At 33.3% G+C, this 18,455-nt stretch overlaps 1 protein-coding gene across 1 annotated transcript in view; it reads right to left on the bottom strand.

Moving 5' to 3' along the window:
• Nucleotides 1-17,499, bottom strand: part of LOC133322441 (mucin-2) — an 85,545-nt gene extending 68,046 nt beyond the window's left edge. Inside the window, exon 1 of the mRNA XM_061531439.1 lies at nt 17,387-17,499. Within this exon, the coding sequence (XP_061387423.1) occupies nt 17,387-17,432 (46 nt within the window). The 5' untranslated portion in view covers nt 17,433-17,499. The remainder of the gene's footprint in view (nt 1-17,386) is intronic.
• Between the last annotated feature and the right edge of the window lie 956 nt (nt 17,500-18,455).

The following is an 18,455-nucleotide window of genomic DNA, read 5'->3' as shown; positions in this document are numbered from 1 at the left end:
AAATGGCACCTCAGGTGAACTGAGGTCTACGAGATTTTTTTCTATAGAAAAAAATGGCACCTCAGGTGAACTGAGGTCTACGAGATTTTTTTCTATAGAAAAAAATGGCACCTCAGGTGAACTGAGGTCTACGAGATTTTTTTCTATAGAAAAAAATGGCACCTCAGGTGAACTGAGGTCTACGAGATTTTTTTCTATAGAAAAAAATGGCACCTCAGGTGAACTGAGGTCTACGAGATTTTTTTCTATAGAAAAAAATGGCACCTCAGGTGAACTGAGGTCTACGAGATTTTTTTCTATAGAAAAAAATGGCACCTCAGGTGAACTGAGGTCTACGAGATTTTTTTCTATAGAAAAAAATGGCACCTCAGGTGAACTGAGGTCTACGAGATTTGTTTCTATAGAAAAAAATGGCACCTCAGGTGAACTGAGGTCTACGAGATTTTTTTCTATAGAAAAAAATGGCACCTCAGGTGAACTGAGGTCTACGAGATTTTTTTCTATAGAAAAAAATGGCACCTCAGGTGAACTGAGGTCTACGAGATTTTTTTCTATAGAAAAAAATGGCACCTCAGGTGAACTGAGGTCTACGAGATTTTTTTCTATAGAAAAAAATGGCACCTCAGTCAGACCTCCATTTTCTGAGGTATTTTTTTTCTATGGAAAAAATTAGACCTCATTTCACTAAGTTGCATATTTTTCTATAGAAAAATTCAGACTTCATTTTTCTGAGGTATTTTTTTCTATAGAAAAATAATCAGACCTCATTTTTCACTGAGTTGCCATTTTTTCTATTAAAAAATTTTTGGAGATCTGAGTTCACCTGAGATGGCATTTGTTAGAAAAAAATCTATAGAAAAAAATCTCGCAGACCTCAGTTCACCTGAGGTGGTTTTTTTTCTATAGAAAAATTCTGGAAGACCTCAGTTCATCTGAGGTGGCATTTTTTCTATAGAAAAAATCTCGCAGACCTCAGTTCACCAGGAGTATTTTTTCTATATAAAAAATATTGTTTCTATAGAAAAATTAGACCTCTGTTAATGGTGTACTTTTATCTATGTTGACCTTTCAGTGTCAAAGTTCATTAGTCTCAATTCAATCAAAGAGATCGTGTCGTCCCGTACTCCCCCCTTTATACACCACACAAAAACAATATTAGTTACTAATTATTTGGAAATTAATAATCGACACATAATGATCGATTTGAAATCGTTATTGTGTGCATATTAATGATGTTCCTCAAAAACAAAATAGAAACAAATTTGAATTAAAAATTCCCTCATATTTTTCGAAATTATTTGAAAACAAAAAGAAGAAGACAACACGTACCTAACAACAATTTTGTATTAATTGTCGATTTTTATGAATATTTTAAAAATTAATAAACAACAAGTACCCATCAGAAACAACAACAACACACAATTATCTATTCATTATCTATGCCATTTCCTGTTCGTTGCACTTCAAAGTGGTGGTAATGAAAATGTGATCCAATAGTCATGTTGTTCATTGAGCTATCGAAGTGGTGCTAAATATTAGGAGGGGGAAAATCCGAAAAATTCCTCCCCAAAAAATAGTAAACCTCTCACATTTGTTTGTGGTTACATTTCATGATAAAATTACAACAACACACAATTTTGAAAGAAATGCATTTCCTTTCCCCCCCAAAACAACAAAGACACCTTGCAACGATTTCCGTCTCTTTTTTTACATTCAAGTGACGGCAGTCGGTTTTGGAGGGCCACTTTCAATTCAAAACGCTCAACATGAAAATTGTGTGGCGGGATGGTTTCAATAAGGAAAAGAAGTCACCGCGGCAAGTGTTTGTCACGACAACAAAACAACCACAAAAACAAATTCAAATTTATAAATAAATGAAGAGAAAAAAAAATTATGAAGTGTTCTTCAAGTGGTTATTTGGTATTTATTTCGTTTTCAAGGAAATGTTTTGTATTTACATTTTGGGGAAACCAAAAAATAAAATCGGAAGGAGCATGCAAAAATTGAAAGTGAATATTATCTGAGGAGGATATCCTCATTAACAGAGGTCTGCGAGATTTTTTTCTATAGAAAAAAGTCTCCAAAAACTCAGGCCAGAATTTTCACAAAAAATATTCTCAGTGAAATGAGGTCGAACGATTTTTTTTCTATAGAAAAAAAATACCTCAGGTCTTCCAGATTTTTTCTACAGAAAAAAATAACTTACTATAGAAAAAAATGTCACCTCAAGTGAACCGAGGTCTGCGAGATTCTTTTCTGTAGAATAAATGACACCTCAGGTGAACTGAGGTCTGCGAGATTTTTGTTTTTGTATAGAAAACAAATGACACGTCAGGTGAACTGAGGTCTGCGTGAATTTTTTGTACAAGACACATTACATTTGTCATTAACATAAACTTAACATTGGTTATAATTTCAGTTCGACACATTTAGGGCACAAAAGCAAATAATGCGAGTGTCCTATATTTGATTTCATTTCATACTGTCGATTTCATTTGAAATCCAAGGCACGTCGTTACAATTTTTTTCTTGTATTTTTTTGTTTTTTTTTTTTTCTTTTGCCAAACGTGACCACAATTTTTGCCACTGATAAGTATCGTTTAGAGTTTATGTCAGTCATTCCGACAGTTTTATGGCAAAAAAAATTTTGACATTCATCAAAGAAAAGAAAGAAAAAATTCGATACAAGAAGTCCAAAAAATGATTTTTACTTCAAGAGGAATCTATGATCTCCCAAGAGCCATTAATAATTTGGCAATTTTTATTGTATTTGAAGTGCTTAATTTTTCCACAAATTGTTGTTGGTATTTTTTATTTTTTTTCTGCGTTTCTTTGAAATTCAACCCACGTTCAAGTGATATTTTTTCTGTGTGTGAGCCGCTATTAGCTGTTCGCCACCAAAGCGGATGATGAGCATTTAATAATGTGTGTATGTACGAGTGTGTTTTGCGTTTTGAAAAAAATCTTTTTATAGCAATTTTTTGTTTCTTTTATTTTTTTTTTTTGCATTAGATCTTCAAGTATGACCGACTGATGTCATCTTGAATGTTTTGAGTTATTTGTTTTGTTTTTGGTTTATTTTTTTCTCACATTGTTTGCAGTTGTTTTTAAAAAGAATGACAAGACATTTTCAAATTTTTAATGGTTTATTTTTTCGATGGTGTTTTATTATTATTATTATTTTCAATAAAAAGTGAAATTAATACCATGAAATTTGTTTTGAACTATTCAGAGATATATAGAGAAAAATGCTCCGGAGGTCTACAAAATATATTTCTATAGGAAAACTTCAAAAAAAAAATTCACCTCAGCTGAACTGAAAGCCCCTCAAATGAACAGAAAAAATTTTCCGAGATAAAATATATAAAAATATATAAAAATTTTTCTATCGAAAAAATTACCCTCTGGTGACTTGAGATCCTCGAGACTTTTTCTAATATTAAAAAAAGGACTCCAATTAAACTGAGGCCTGCCAGATTTTTGCGAGATTTTTTCCATAAAAAAATGGAACTCAGGTGAACTGAGGTTGACAAAATTTTTTCTACAGAAAAAATGTCCCCAGAAAATATATATCAATAGAAAAAATGTATCTCATATGCACTGAGTTCTGCAATTTTGTTTCTAAAGGAAAAAATATACTTCAGATTAACTGAGGCCTACGAGATTTTTTTCTATAGGAAAAAATTAATTTCAGGTGAACTGCGAGAGTTTATCCAATGAAGCATCTTTGATAATCTGAGAGTTGCGAAATTTTTTCTATAGAAAAAATCCACCTCAGATGAACTGAGGACTATGAGACTTTTTCAATTGGGACCCAGTATGTCAGTACTTCATTCTAGACTTAATTCAAAATATAGGGCCTTTAGTGCAACATTTACATAAAATCGTATGAAAGTATATGTGGGAGCTATATCTAAATATTAAGCGATTTTCACAAAACTTAGCACACATAATTCTTGACTCAATTCAGTACGCTATGTCAAATTTCGTACAAATCAAAATAAATATAGGGGCTTACATAAAATCGGAGGAATATTTATATAGGAGGTATATCTAAGCCTGAAGCGATTTCCATGAAACTCCGCACACATCATTCTAGTCTTACGCTACACAAAATTTCGTGCAAGTCAAAAGAAATATAGGACCTTTAGTGCACCATTTACATAAAATCGGATTTTCACCGATTTCAATAGGGTCAAATAAATGAGCTGTACCAAACCATCATCCAAATCGAATTAAAAATGCGACCTGTACTTTGTTTACAATTTAATATCAAAAGACGGACGGACATGCATACATCGACTCAGAAAGTGATTATCTGCATATTCTCAAAAGGAACTATGGGTCTATCTCCTTTCCTTTGGCATATTACATACAATCATATGCACAAAAACTTAATACCCTGTACCACAGTGTGGTGAAGGGTATAAAAACGCACCTCAATTGAACGGAGGTCTGCAAAATTTTTTTCTACAGGAAAAACTTGCACCTCAAGTGAACTGAAGTTTGCGAGATTTTTTTCTATGAAAAAAAAAAACATACTTAAGGGGACCCCCCATTCTCGGGGTCAAAAAATTTTTTGATTTAATTCGAATCTACACTAATTCAAGAATCTTCCTACAAAATTTCAAGTGAAAATCTCAAGAACTCTTGAAGATATAGCCGATTTATTGTGTCAGCATCAAGTGACGGCTAAAGGGCTTCTCAAACTTTAAACGCGTTTTTCTCATTTGCGAATGGCGGGCACGACAACTCAAAAACTAATAACCCAATCGATTCCAAATTTTTACACGTTTCTCTGTGAGTGTATAGCTATCGTATGAACTAGGATAAAGTCAATCGGTGAAGATCTTCCTTATTTTTTAACTTGGTTTTTGGTGAAAATCGGCGATTTTCCAAAAATATTTTTTCAAAGGTCCGCCATTTTGTTAATTTTAGAGCGAAGTCAATAATCCTTGTTCATACGAGAGCCAGACATGTACTCTTTGTAACACCGTTGGAATTTTCGGATTCCCTTAAGTGAACTGAGGCCTGCGAGTAAATGTAGGTCTGATTTTTTTCTACAGAAAAAATTCTCTGAGAACTGAGTTCTTATTATTCCATTAAAAAATAAAAATTAAATTGAAATTTGTTTTTTCCTACAGAAATTCTTCGTGAACTGAGGTCTGCGTTTTTTTTTCTACAGAAAAAAAAGCTCCTTAGGTAAAGCGAGGCTTGCGAGATTTTTTCTATAGGAAAAAATGCACCTCAGTTAAGTTGAGGTCTGCGAAATTGAAAAAATCTAATTTTTATTGAAGAAAAAACGTTCGTGAAATTATAACCATAATTTTTTTTATATTGAAAAAAATTATCTGTAAATGGAGGTCAGATTTTTTTTTCTATAGAAAAAATGCTCCGAAAATTAACTTCATATTTTTTCCATTGACAAAATTTCTCCATGCACTGAGGTCTGTTTTTTCTACAGAAAAAATATTCTTCGCGAACTGAGACCTGTTGTTGTTTCTATAAAATTGGCATCTCAATAAAAATCCCCCAAAAAATATTATTAATAAAAAGTCCGTAGGCTATTTGAATATTTTATTTTCAATGGCCTCAGCGAGTAATCGATTACACCTGAGACAAAAACTTCAAGTTGTCATTATTTCAATTATTTGTTTTCCTTAATTATTTGCCAGAGGTGTAATTTTTTTCACTAATAACATATTCATAGAAATTATTTTTCAAAATAAAGACCAAAAAATCACAATAAGTGTTTACAATTAACACAATTTTTCAAAATTATACTGTTTTATTTTTATTTATTTTTTGTTTGTTAAATTCCATTGACATTGTTGCTTTTGCCATATTTGTACGTGTATTGGCAATAATTTGTCGCAAAATCTATTGTTCGAATGTTAAAAAAATAAAACAATTTTTTGAATGGAAATTTGTTATTTATTATCTTCTAGATGTTTGCCTTAAAGCCAGAGCAAACATTTTCCTATTCACTGGTTTGAAGTTCAAGTGATAAATAAAATAAACTTTGCAATTTCTTTCTACCTTTACTTTGGCCCCATCGCAACAATTCAATGGGCCAACATTTCACAACCACACGATAACAACAACACGGTATTGAATAAAATAAAAACAACTATCAACTTCAAGCAAATACCAATTATCATGAATTATACAAGATTTATTTTTTTCAATAAAAACCGGTTTAGGATTTATGACCTTTTTCTGTATCTCCCCTTTGGATATCCCCCCTTAGCAAAGCAAAACGTAACTGCATTGAAAGGTATTTCAAATTCCAACATTTTTGCAAAATTGAATGGATATCAATGGTTTTGATATAATCCCATGCTTTCACAGATGACAAAATAAAAACCAAGTTAAAAAATAAGGAAGATCTTCACCGATTGGCTTTATCCTAGTTCATACGATAGCTATACACTCACAGAGAAACGTGTAAAAATTTGGAATCGATTGCGTTATTATTTTTTGAGTTATGGTGCCCGCTATTCGCAAAACCAATGTTTGGAGAAAAACGCGTTTAAAGTTTGAGAAGCTCTTCAGCCGCCACTGGCACAATAAATCGGCTATATCTTCAAAAGTTCTTGAGAAAATCTGAGGAAAAACGTATTCAAAGGCATCCACCGGATAAACGTCATTACATAGGTCCCACTTTTATAAAAATATAATTGATCAGAATATAATTCTATGTAGATTAAGACATTTATGTCTGTCCGAATGTTTAATATTTTGGATATTTATTGAGTAGAAAAATCTCCCCACAAAAAGATTATCAAGATTGGCCCAAGTTTCAGGGTAGCCCCCCAAAAATATAACGGAGCCCACATCAATCTATATTTTAGACACTTTTTTCAATCGAATTGTATGCAATTTTATATTTTGGGTGAAATCTTCCAACCAAAATTATCAATATCGGTCCACGTGATGGTACGCCAAAAGAGACAATCTGTCCAATTCTTCTGGGATTTCCCTAACAACTTCGAAGTCGTTTATAATTGCATAATTGCTTCTGTTTTACTATCGTTCTCGTTATTCTGTTACTCCTCTTGGGAGCATAGACCCCTGTGTTAGTTTCGTTAATCATTTCATTGTTTCTTTTTTCATTCAGCTAAGTAGATGACTGTCCTACGTGATGTGGCTGCCATCTGTCGTTGTCTAGAAACTACGCCACCATGAATTTTCTTCTGGGTGGAACTAACAACTGTCATTCCTATTTTGTTTTATCCTCATGTGTTGGTAAAAATGCCGAACTTGTTTATTAGAACATGTCTGAAAGTTTCGTATGAATTTTGTATGGAGGCGCATATAAGCATTTTTTGCAAATATTCGAAAACCACTTTCACAAAAAGTTTCGATCCATCAGTTTGTTTGTCTGGCACACTGTATACCGACCAATTTTCAAGAGTATCCGATCCAAACTTTATACACCATAATATTTTTTATTACTGCTATTGGAAGCATAGACCCTTGCATGAGTTTCGTTAATCATTGAATTGTCTGCTGTGGCCTGTTCTAGTGATGAGGCTGCCATCTGTCATTGTCTAGAAACAACGCCTACTTGAATTTTGTGTGAGTTTTATAAATCATTTCATTTTTTTATTCAGCTAAATAGATAACTGGTGTGCTGTTGCCTGTCCTAGGTGATGTGGCTGCCATTTGTCGTTGTCTAGAAACAACGCTACCATGAATTGTGTACTGTACAACAAATTAGGATCTTTCCTATATTTTTGGGTTGCCATATTCCTCTGAGTGGAACAAACTCCCGCCATTCCTGTTTTGTGTTATCCTCATGTGTTGGTGCTATTGCCGAGATTAGTTATTAAAATATTATGGGGGCTTCGGATGAATTTTGTTTGGTGGTGCGTATAAGCCTCTTTTTCAAAAAATCGAAAACCAAATTCAAAAAAAGTTTCGACACATTAGTTTGTGGTCTGACACACTGTATGCCTAGAAACAATGCCTCTTTGAATTTGTGTGCAGTGGCTGGGTCCCTTCATATATTTTAATGTTGCTATTTTCTGTCAGCTTGGTCACTCCTATTATGTGCCATCCTTAGAGTCGGCCAATTTAGTTCACGGAGCTGATCGATCTTTCTCGTTCCTTTTTTTAAATGGAACTAGTTCCTTTCATCCATATATTTCCGACTTCTAGCAAGTTCCTTGGAATTCAGTGTTGATTCATTGATAAGTAAAAAATAACAAATTGAACAAAAACCTAAAAATTGTTGATTTCAATTAAGTAGTGAACTGAAAAAGATCGACCCGATTCAGGAACGAAATTGAGCAACTCAAGTATACATTGGATGTCTGGTGCATACTTTTAGGCAATGGAATGCATTTTCTTTCCCTTTCTCTATTTTTGATACTTATATTGAATTACTATAAAAAATATATGTATATGAAATGCAATTAACTGTTTTCATAGTCTGAGAGTTAAACAGGAAATTGAGAATACACAAAATAACAACAAAAACAACATCAGCATTTGAGTAAATTAACTATAATTAAGGTCATTGCAGTTTTGTACAAAAATGCTTCATGATTTTTTTCTTTGTTTTTCAGTTTTAATTTTTTTGCTGATTTCATGTTTCTGTTAAAGTCTTTAATATTTGTTTTCTGTTTTCATTCATTAAAGAATTTACTTAAATCATTGTAAATTACCGAACGAAAAACAAAAGCTCTATCATGCAGGAAAACATAATGTTTACAAGTACTTTGAGTCACTGACCTTTCTTATAGCATTATTTTTTATCGTTTGTATTGGATTTACGATTTAATGCTTTTAATTGAATAGTTATGGCCAATAATATTTAAGTGTGTGTATTGTTTGCTTTTTTTGCAATTAAATTTCAAACATGTCATCGGCAAGGTTATCCAGTTGATGTGTTTTTGTTTTTTTTATTATTAATGTGTATTTATGCACCGCATGAAGTCTAAGTAGAGATATCAGGGACATTCAAAAATATATAAATATTGGCAATAGAAAATAGAATCGGATTTTTATTTCTAATAGTTGGGAAGGTAATTATAATATTTATTTTTAATTAAAAATATATACATATATGAATATACATGACCCTCATTATTCAAGAAGAAATTAAATAGCCTAAATGTAAGTTACGTATTAAGGATCCAGGTAACAAATTAGGGTTCTTCATAGTCATAGGAAAGTGAAATTATTATCTTTAAAATTCTAAATGCAAGATGACAACTTTCATATTTGTTTGCCTGAAAGTGTGCATCACACTTGCAATTTTATAAATAAAAAAAATAAAATTAATTTTGGTTTTATCCAATTAAAGGTATTTTTTGATATTTAAAGAGAGCTGTTGTTGTCCGGCGCCTTAGCGTTCAAAGTCACCTCCTTATCTTTCTAAGGATGCAAAATAGTCTGTATGGAAATAAGTCCGTCAAAACAAGAAAAATCTGTTCTAAAAATGGACGTTCTGGTGTGATGCCAAATGTCCGAACCTTGACATGGTTGAATTTAATTCGTAGATGCACTTTCGCAAAAATATTCGATATAAATACAACATATCAAGTAACGACATTTGTAAGCCACATTGCCCAATATGCCTGATGAACCGCTTAACCAACGGCGAAACGCGTCGCATAATGATGGGAATGTAGTATCTTTCTGGCTTTCCGTTTCATTGCAACTTCGATCATGTAGCTCATCTCGAAAGAGAAATAAAATGAGAACTGATGTGTTTTGAGATAAATTATCATTATTATCAGTTGGTAGGGAAGGTATTTGAATATTTAAAAAAAATGCAGTTGAAAAACATCCAAAGCCCCTTGACATTCTAATAATAAACCTCTGCATCAGCACTTTTCTTCATGGAAATTAGCAACACTAAATAACCAAAGACTCCAACCGATGCACACATTTCGTTGAGGCGTTGTTTCTAGACAACAATAGATGTCAGCACCACTACCTAGAACAGGCTACAGCAGCACAACCATCTAATTAGTTGGAATAATAAAAAAACACATTGATTAACGCAAATAACACAAGGGATAATCGGAAGCCTTTTGCTGCCAAGAGGACTGACATATCATTATTGGTTTTCTATGGAAGAAGATGGCGCCACCCAGATGAAAATGGCAACACTAAATAAGCAAGGATTTTAACCAATGTACAAAATTCATGGATGCAACGATAGATGACAGCCCCATCACCTGGGACAGGCTACACCAGACCAATCATCTACTTATCTGGGTTAAAACAATGATTAACCAATTTTGATCTGCTATAAGTCCACTTTCTCATAATCTATGGACTTCACACAAAATTCGCTGAGGCGTTGTTTCTAGGTAACAATAGATGACAGCTATATCACCTAGAACAGGCTATTTCAGTACTTATCTGGAATAAAACTAAATAACACAAGGGCTAATCGAGGCAATGCGTTGCGGAAGCCTGAGGACTGACATATAATTCTTAGTTTTTATATGGCGATAGATGGCGCCAGCCAAATGAGGAGGTAAGGACCGCAACCACTACATAAAATCCAGGAAGATATCGTTTCTAGAAAACGATAGATGACAGATTCATCACCTAGGACAGAATACTTAGCTGGAATAAAAGTAATGATTATTAAATTGAGGTCTTTTTAGTCTTCTATGAGCCCACTTTCAAGTATATCATGAGTACAGTGTATCTGAAACTTGGTAGAAGTCAGGATGGGTAGAAGTCAGGGTACTGCATTTATTTATATATACATTTATTTATTTTTTTTTTGATAAATTATCCATTCTCTTTGATAAATTATCTTTGCTTGCCTAAAGGTATGCATCACATTTATTATATTATATATTCCCTTGATATTTTTTCAAAAAAAATTTATTTTATTCTACTTTCATAATAACCAGTATCAAAGAAGTCAGGACCGCCCCTTTTTGCTATATACATTTGTTTTTTGATAAACTAATCATGCCATATGACAAATTTCGCATTTGCTTGCCTAAAAATATGCATCACATATTATAGATTCCCTTCAATTTTTTTTTTTAGAAAATTTAATTAAAAACAATAATTTAAAAAATTTTTGTATTTTTTTATTCTATTAGTTTGACATTTTTTTAGTTCCAGCTGACAATATTCAACTTCCCTTTGCCTAAAACTATGCATTACATTTGGAATCTTATAGATTTCTTTTATCTCCTTTATCTTTTTTTCAGGAAATTAATTTTTTTCTATATTCCTATGATTTTCGCTCAGTGTATTAACCATTATTTTATATATTTATGAATGCATACATACATGTATGTCTAACAAAAAAACTCATTAATATGTATTAAGTGCACTAGGTTGTTATTGGTTACATTACTGGGGATATATTTATCTCTGTATATTTGTTTGTTTTGTCGGGAAACAAATTAAGGTATTGTGTGTGTTTTTAGAAACTAGAATTCAAACAACAAAATGTCAAAGTTGACAGCTTGAATGGCGCCAGTTATAGATACATGTAATTTTATTTGTAGGCAGGTTGTCAAGGTATTTCAATCCCTTTTCGATTTTAATTGGCAGCTGGAACTTTTATCAAATGCCATTGCCAAAAGGGGGATTTGCATACAAAATACTAGACATACTAAATACTAGACAATGATTAAGATTCTGAACTGATTCTGTATTGATAAGAGAACATTTGCTGGGTCTATCAGAGACGTGATTAATTTTTAATTGATTGTTTTTTAATTGTTGATTGCATAGAATAAAAATAGAATATGTTGTGCTATATTTTCTTAATAGAGAAAAAAATTATTTAATATGTTGATGTCATTTATGAAATCATTCCGTTCGATATTTTGAGAATTTTATTCGAGTTGGGAATCAAAAGAAAAAGTGCGTACGGTTGCAAAGGGAATCTAGTACCAATTAGGGATACGTAGTCGAGCGCAAATGTCGACTTTTAGACTTTTTAATTTTTGCCTCTGACCAAAAAGTCGATTTTTAGACTTTTCGATCTTTGCCTTTGACTAAAAAGTCGACTTTTCGATCTTTCGATTTTGTCAAAACTGTTCAAAATCGATTAAATATCTGATTTTTATATGAATTATTGTGAACAGATAATTTAAATTTCCGGAAAGTGCAATTTTTGGGCCATTTGAGCTTTGTGATAAGAAAACAATTATTTATGAAGAAAATCGAAAGTCGATCTTGAAAAGTCGACTTTACGATTTTCTTATAGATCAAAATTCGACTTCGACTTTTAGACTTTTCAATACAAAAAGTCGATTAATCGATTAGTCGAAAGTCGATTTACTTATCCCTAGTACCAATATTTCCTTTTGCGAAATATTTCTTTTGAACTAGTTCGTTCCGAAAGGAATACTCTGGTTCAACATCATAAGTAACATCCCTGCATCGGTCATGTTTAATGCATAATTTTAGGCAGATAATATTTTAGAAAAAATTAACGAATACTTACGAGGTTTGATAGGACGTGCTGTTTGAAAATAAAAACCAAAAAAAAAATTGCATTAAAATCCGATCATATATATTTTTTGAACATTTCTACTCATTATCTACATTACCATTCAACTGGTATGCTACGGAAGGGGTGAACAACATATCGAACATATACATTGTCGTAAATAATGTATCGAACCTAAACATTGCCGCCCACCTTGCAGCGCTACAATGCAATGCAACATGAATTAGACTAAATAGCGACTTATTCTAGGTTAGTATTTGCATTCTGAATAAAATGCATCGACAGGCATAGTAGTTCAGTTTTATTGAGCAGGTGCGGATATATAAGTCAATTTGAGATTATTTATTTTTCGACTCTTTTGACCAAAAGAATACACGATTAAGTTATTCTTTACTATTTACAACTAATTTAGTATCTGGTCGACGATCAATTCCTTGTTGGACCTAGTGTGATTGCTCATGACGGAGCACAACGAATTAATAAAATTTAATAGGAGCTAAGTATGATTCCATTTTTTCGGTTGATTCCTCGAGTGAGTTTGTAATTGTAACATCCCTGCATCGGTCATGTTTAATGCATAATTTTAGGCAGATAATATTTTAGAAACAATTAACGAATACTTACGAGGTTTTATTGGGCGTGCTGTATGAAAATAAAAACCGAAATATTATATTAAAATCCGATCATATATTTTTTGAACATTTCTACTCATTAACTACATTACCATTCAACTGAGAGGGGGGTTAGCAGCAAATCAATTCTGTTACACTACACATTTTTTTAACAATATTGCATTCATGTTATACAATAATTCTACAATAAATCATTCATTTAAAATAAATAATCGCCATATTCTACTGTTATGATATATTTTTTGGATACGGTATCAAATTACCTAATACTCTCACTAAAAGTAGTATGGAGTATTTTTTTGTAGCCTATAAGTATGCACTTCATTTTATTTTTTTCAGATAACTGTTTAATGGTTAATTATGACCTATAGATGGCGATGGTATTTTTAAATCAAAAGTGTATACTTTTCGGCACCAAAAAGTGGTATGAACTATAGATGGCGATGATGTTTCTCTGAGAATGAACAACTTTAAATGCATACAGTTGGGCGCCAAAAAGTTGTACACTTAAATATTTTATTTTCATACAATTTTAACACGATTTAAAGGAAATCCGGTATCAAAAGTGATACCCATGCAGAATTAAAATTCTTGGTTTTTTGTATTTAAAGTGATTGCCACCCAGAGGAAAATGGCAACACTAAATCAGTAAGGACCCCAACCACTATACAAAATTCAGGAAGATAAGTTTCTAGACAACGATAGATGGCAGGCCCATCACAAAGGACATGCTACAGCAGATCAATCATCTACTTAGCTGGAGAATAAAAACAATGATTAATTAAATCTGGTCTTCTATAAGTCCACTTGCTGATAATCTATGTGATGAACTTTTAGTCTTCTAAGATTCCACTTTTTAGTATACCATGAATACAGTGTATATTGTGCAGACTATATATCGATGCGAAGCGGGTTCGAAAAATTATTTCAAAGTGATTTTCGAATATTTTTTTTATTGAAATACACCCGAAGCCCCCTGACATTCTAATAACCAATGAAACAACATCAACATTAATACTTGAAGATTACACCAACTAGGAATAGAAGCAAAGACATAGCAACCATAAAGATCGACAAAATAGTTTATGAAAACATATCCAGGGGGAAATAGGTATAACAGAGGCATGTTAAGAATAAAACCATCAATACGCGATAATGTGTGTATAAAATATAAATGACAACACTAAATAAGCAAATACCCCAACCCCTGTACAGAATTTAAGAGGGTATTGTTTCCAAGCAACAATAGATGGCAGTTCCATTATTTAGGACAGGTTACAGGAGACCAATCGTTTACTTCACTGGAATAAAAACTAAAATAACAAGGACTAATCGAATAAGATGACGATGCTTTTTGGAAGCAAAATGCTGCTAAGTGGAGAAAGAAATGAGAAAAATGAGTCTTCTGTCTTCTAGGAGGATACCTTCTTATCTGATATGAAAATACGTTCTGGCCGACCTTTTACTCTTCCTTTAAGATGCATTTTTACCTTCTGCGAGAAGATTTTCCAGACTTCTATAATGTAACTTTTTGGACATCTAAGAAAAGACCTTCTGGTCTTCATTGAAATACTGACATTGAGGGTTTGTAAGTCAGTTGGACTTTGGATATTAAACTCTTTAATATATACATATAATCCCAAATTCTAAATTATAGTCATATTTTAATTTTGTTGAATCCAATGATGTCCTAACGATAATTTTGTTGGGAAAGTGTTTTGGCCATATTTCAAAGTTTGTCTGAAAATTATTTAAATAAACTAAAGGTTGTTTTTATGCAATATTTTTATTTGTCATTTTAAAACATCTCATGTAAGTATAAATACGCCATATTGTGACAATATTTTTTTATTTATTTATTTATTTATTTTTTTTTTGCAAAAATGCAATTTCCATTGAAAATTATATGCGAAAATCTTGAACAAAGACAAACATCCCACGGTTGCATTTGTTGTAATTGTTTATTATGGTTATGAAAATAAGAGTTGCAAACAAGAGAATTGCACCAACCAAAGACAACAACAGCAGGCGACTGAAGTTTTGTCACAAAACCAGCGACTGACATACATATCATAATAACAAATGTAAATAAATCAATGCACCAAATGACACTAGCCTACAAAAAAAAAGTCATAGATGATAATTTTAAGGTCTATCCTTAGACGTGGATTTTTTTTTAAATATTTTTTTCAGTGTCTATACTAAGGCGTGAATATTTAAAAAAAATATTTTTACCAAAGAAATCCGTGGTACGATCTGGAGTATCGTAATGCTACTGATATGAAAAACACAGCGTATAGGGCAACCCTGCGAACAGTAGCAACACGTAATGCGATGGAGATCTATCGGGAGAAAAGGAGAGAGGAGAAACGTATTTTCAGAAAAAAAAGAACAAGAAAAACGTGAGCGTGAGCAAATCGAGCAGGTGCCAATGGGTTACAACCCGAAGGAGTATGCACCACCTGATTAGTACAATTTGGCTAGAAGAATGCATGCCCATTGATTGGAACCTCAGCATCCTGTGTCTCGTGCACAAAAAAAGGAGAGAAGACGATATTTGCCAACTATAGAGTAATAAGTCTCCTTCCCATCGTATATAAAGTAATATCCAGCGTACTGTGTGAACGACTGAAGCCAAGGGGTGCTTTCAAGCAGTTGGGTAAGTTGAGCGGAGTAGGCTTCTGCTATATGTTGTGTTTGCAGCTTTTCGACGTCAAATGACATTATTGGACCATACCAATGCGGCTTCAGACCTGGCAAATTCACCATTGACCAGATTTTCACTCTGCGTCAAATCCTGGAAAAAAACCCACGAAAAACACATCGACACGTTCCACCTTTTCGTCACATTCGACAGCCCTATCCGTTCAGAGGTGTATAAAGACATGTCTGCGTTTGGCATTCCTGCAAAATTAATACGGCTATGCAGGATAACTTTAACTGGCACAAGATCAGCAGTTAAAGTAGGAAAGTACCTATCGGAGCCCTTCAACACCGAACGAGGATTCAGACAAGGTGACAGTTTGTCGTGTGACCTTTTTAACATGGCATTAAATGGCATTTTTTACACCAAACATCATATGTTACTCGCCTACGCCGATGACATCGACATAATGGGTCGAACACTGAGAGCGGTAACAGCCACCTTTGAACAAATCGAGAAGGAGTCTGCCAAAGAGGGTCTGGCAGTAAACGGCGAGAAGACCAAGCTGATGGTATCAACGCGCAAGACGTCCAGTAGACTCGGACCAACTGTGGAACTTGAGAACTACAGCTTCGAGGTAGTCAAAGATTTTATATACCTTGGTACCGCCATAAACAAAACGAATGACATCAGTTTTGAAATTCGGCGATGGTGAGATGCTACTATGGTCTGAGCAAACAACTCAAAAACAAGGCCACCTCCCGCCAGACCAAACTCACACTCTACAAGACGCTGATACTACCCGTGCTGTTATATGAATCTGAAGCAAGCAGATGAGGCAGCTCTTGGAGTGTTTGAGAGAAAAATTCTCCGAAAGATCTGTGGGCCGATCTGCGTTGACGGTGAATATCGCCGTCGAATGAACCACGATCTTTACAATATATACGCGGACATCGACATAGTCAGTCGTATTGAGCTGCAGCGATTACGATGGCTAGGCCATGTTCGGCGAATGTATGAGAATGCCCCAGCTCAAAAGGCATATAAAAGCGAGCCTACTGATGGTTCCCGTAGAATGGGAAGGCCACGAATCAGATGGAGGATATGCGCACAAGAACAACGCACTTGGAAATCTTTTTAAGCTCGGCTTATGGAACAACCGTTCTGTAACAAGCCAGCTAAGTATGTAAAGTATCCAAGGCGTGGATGTTTTAAAATATTTCAGTGAGTGAGTAATCCATTCAGTGAGTAATCCAAGGCGACGATTTTTTAAAATATGTTCAGGGTCAATCCTAAGGCGAAGAGTTTTTTAAAATATTTTTCAGGGTCTACCCTTAAGCGAAGATTTTTTAAAATATTTTTCAGGGTCTATCCTAAGGCGTGGATTTTTTAAAATAATTTTCAGGATCTATCCTCAGAGGTGGTTTTTTAATATTTTCAGGGATATCCTAAGGAGTGAATTTTTTAAAGATAGTTTTCAAGGCTAATTTTTAATTTCTACTCTACTTTAGGTTATCAAAATTAATTTAAAAATAATTACTAAAAATTATTAATTTTTTGGTAAATTAGTGTAATAACCAAATATGATTTTTGTATTGTCGTTATTTTATTTTTTTTTTTAATTTTGTCTACAAAAAATTACAACAAAAAGCTACTTACATTGATCTATATAATCATCATCGTAAAGATCATCCAATATATACATGGTGGGTATTTCTCGCGGTGTATGCGTGGTTGTCCTCGGTGTTGTTGGTGTTGATATCGCTGTGGTTGTTGTTATGACAGCGCTGTTTGCAGCTGTTTGTAATAATGGTGTGGTGTTGTCTGTTGCCATACCTGCTGCACTCGTTGCCTGTAATGTGGTGGTGGAGGTGGGAGTTAATGACATTTCAGTTGCTGACAATGGCTCAATGAGCCGTACTGCTGCCGATGATGGGGATGGCAATGGTTCGGAGACATCCATTATGAATGGATTTTTGTGTTAGACGAAATATTTTTTGTTTTTTGGAATTTTTCCCAAAATCGAAACAATGCAAAGAGATAATAATGCCAATAATAATAAATTACGTTGGGGTATAATTTTCAGCGGAGTTTTTTGAAGAGTTGTTGTTGTGATTTTATTTTTTGAATTTATTTTATTTGTATTTTTCGAAACTCTAATGCCTGCCCAAACACTTAAACAATGCAAGAATGGCCGGGCAGCAACATTTATTTGCAACGCCTCCCCAACAATATTTCAGTGCAATGCGGGTGTTTTGCAAACCGTCACAGAGTCAGACTCAGCGACCGACAGTCTGCCTAGGCTTCGCTTGATTTGATGAATTTATTTGGTATTTATTTTTTGGCGATTGAAAAATCACATGGATTTCATTTGGCATGACCGTCGATTTTCATGACGAAATTTTTGTTTTTTTTTTTTTTGGGTGCTTCTTCTTGCAACTAAAATATTTTACAAAATTATTATTATGTTTTCAATTTTGGTAATCCTTTTTTTGAAATTCTCGTTGATGGAATTTTTATTTTTTGTATTAATTAAACACAATTTTTTCTTGGCTAGCCATCAACGCCTTTTCTTGAAAAAAAAAAATGTGATGGACCGACCAACCGGCTTAGTAACAACTTGATTTTTTTCTTAACGAACACCTTTTATTTAGACACGCTATACCGATATTAAGAAACTTTGAAATCACTTTTTTTAAGATTTTCACAAAATTTTCTTTGTTTCTCC

This window comes from Musca vetustissima, unplaced genomic scaffold, assembly GCF_032173495.1.
Source record: "Musca vetustissima isolate MV318-11 ecotype Yass unplaced genomic scaffold, APGP_CSIRO_Mvet_v1 utg5566, whole genome shotgun sequence".
Classification (NCBI taxonomy): Eukaryota; Metazoa; Arthropoda; class Insecta; order Diptera; family Muscidae; genus Musca; species Musca vetustissima.
Note: the sequence above shows the minus strand (reverse complement) of the source record. Positions and strands in the feature narration are given on the sequence as shown.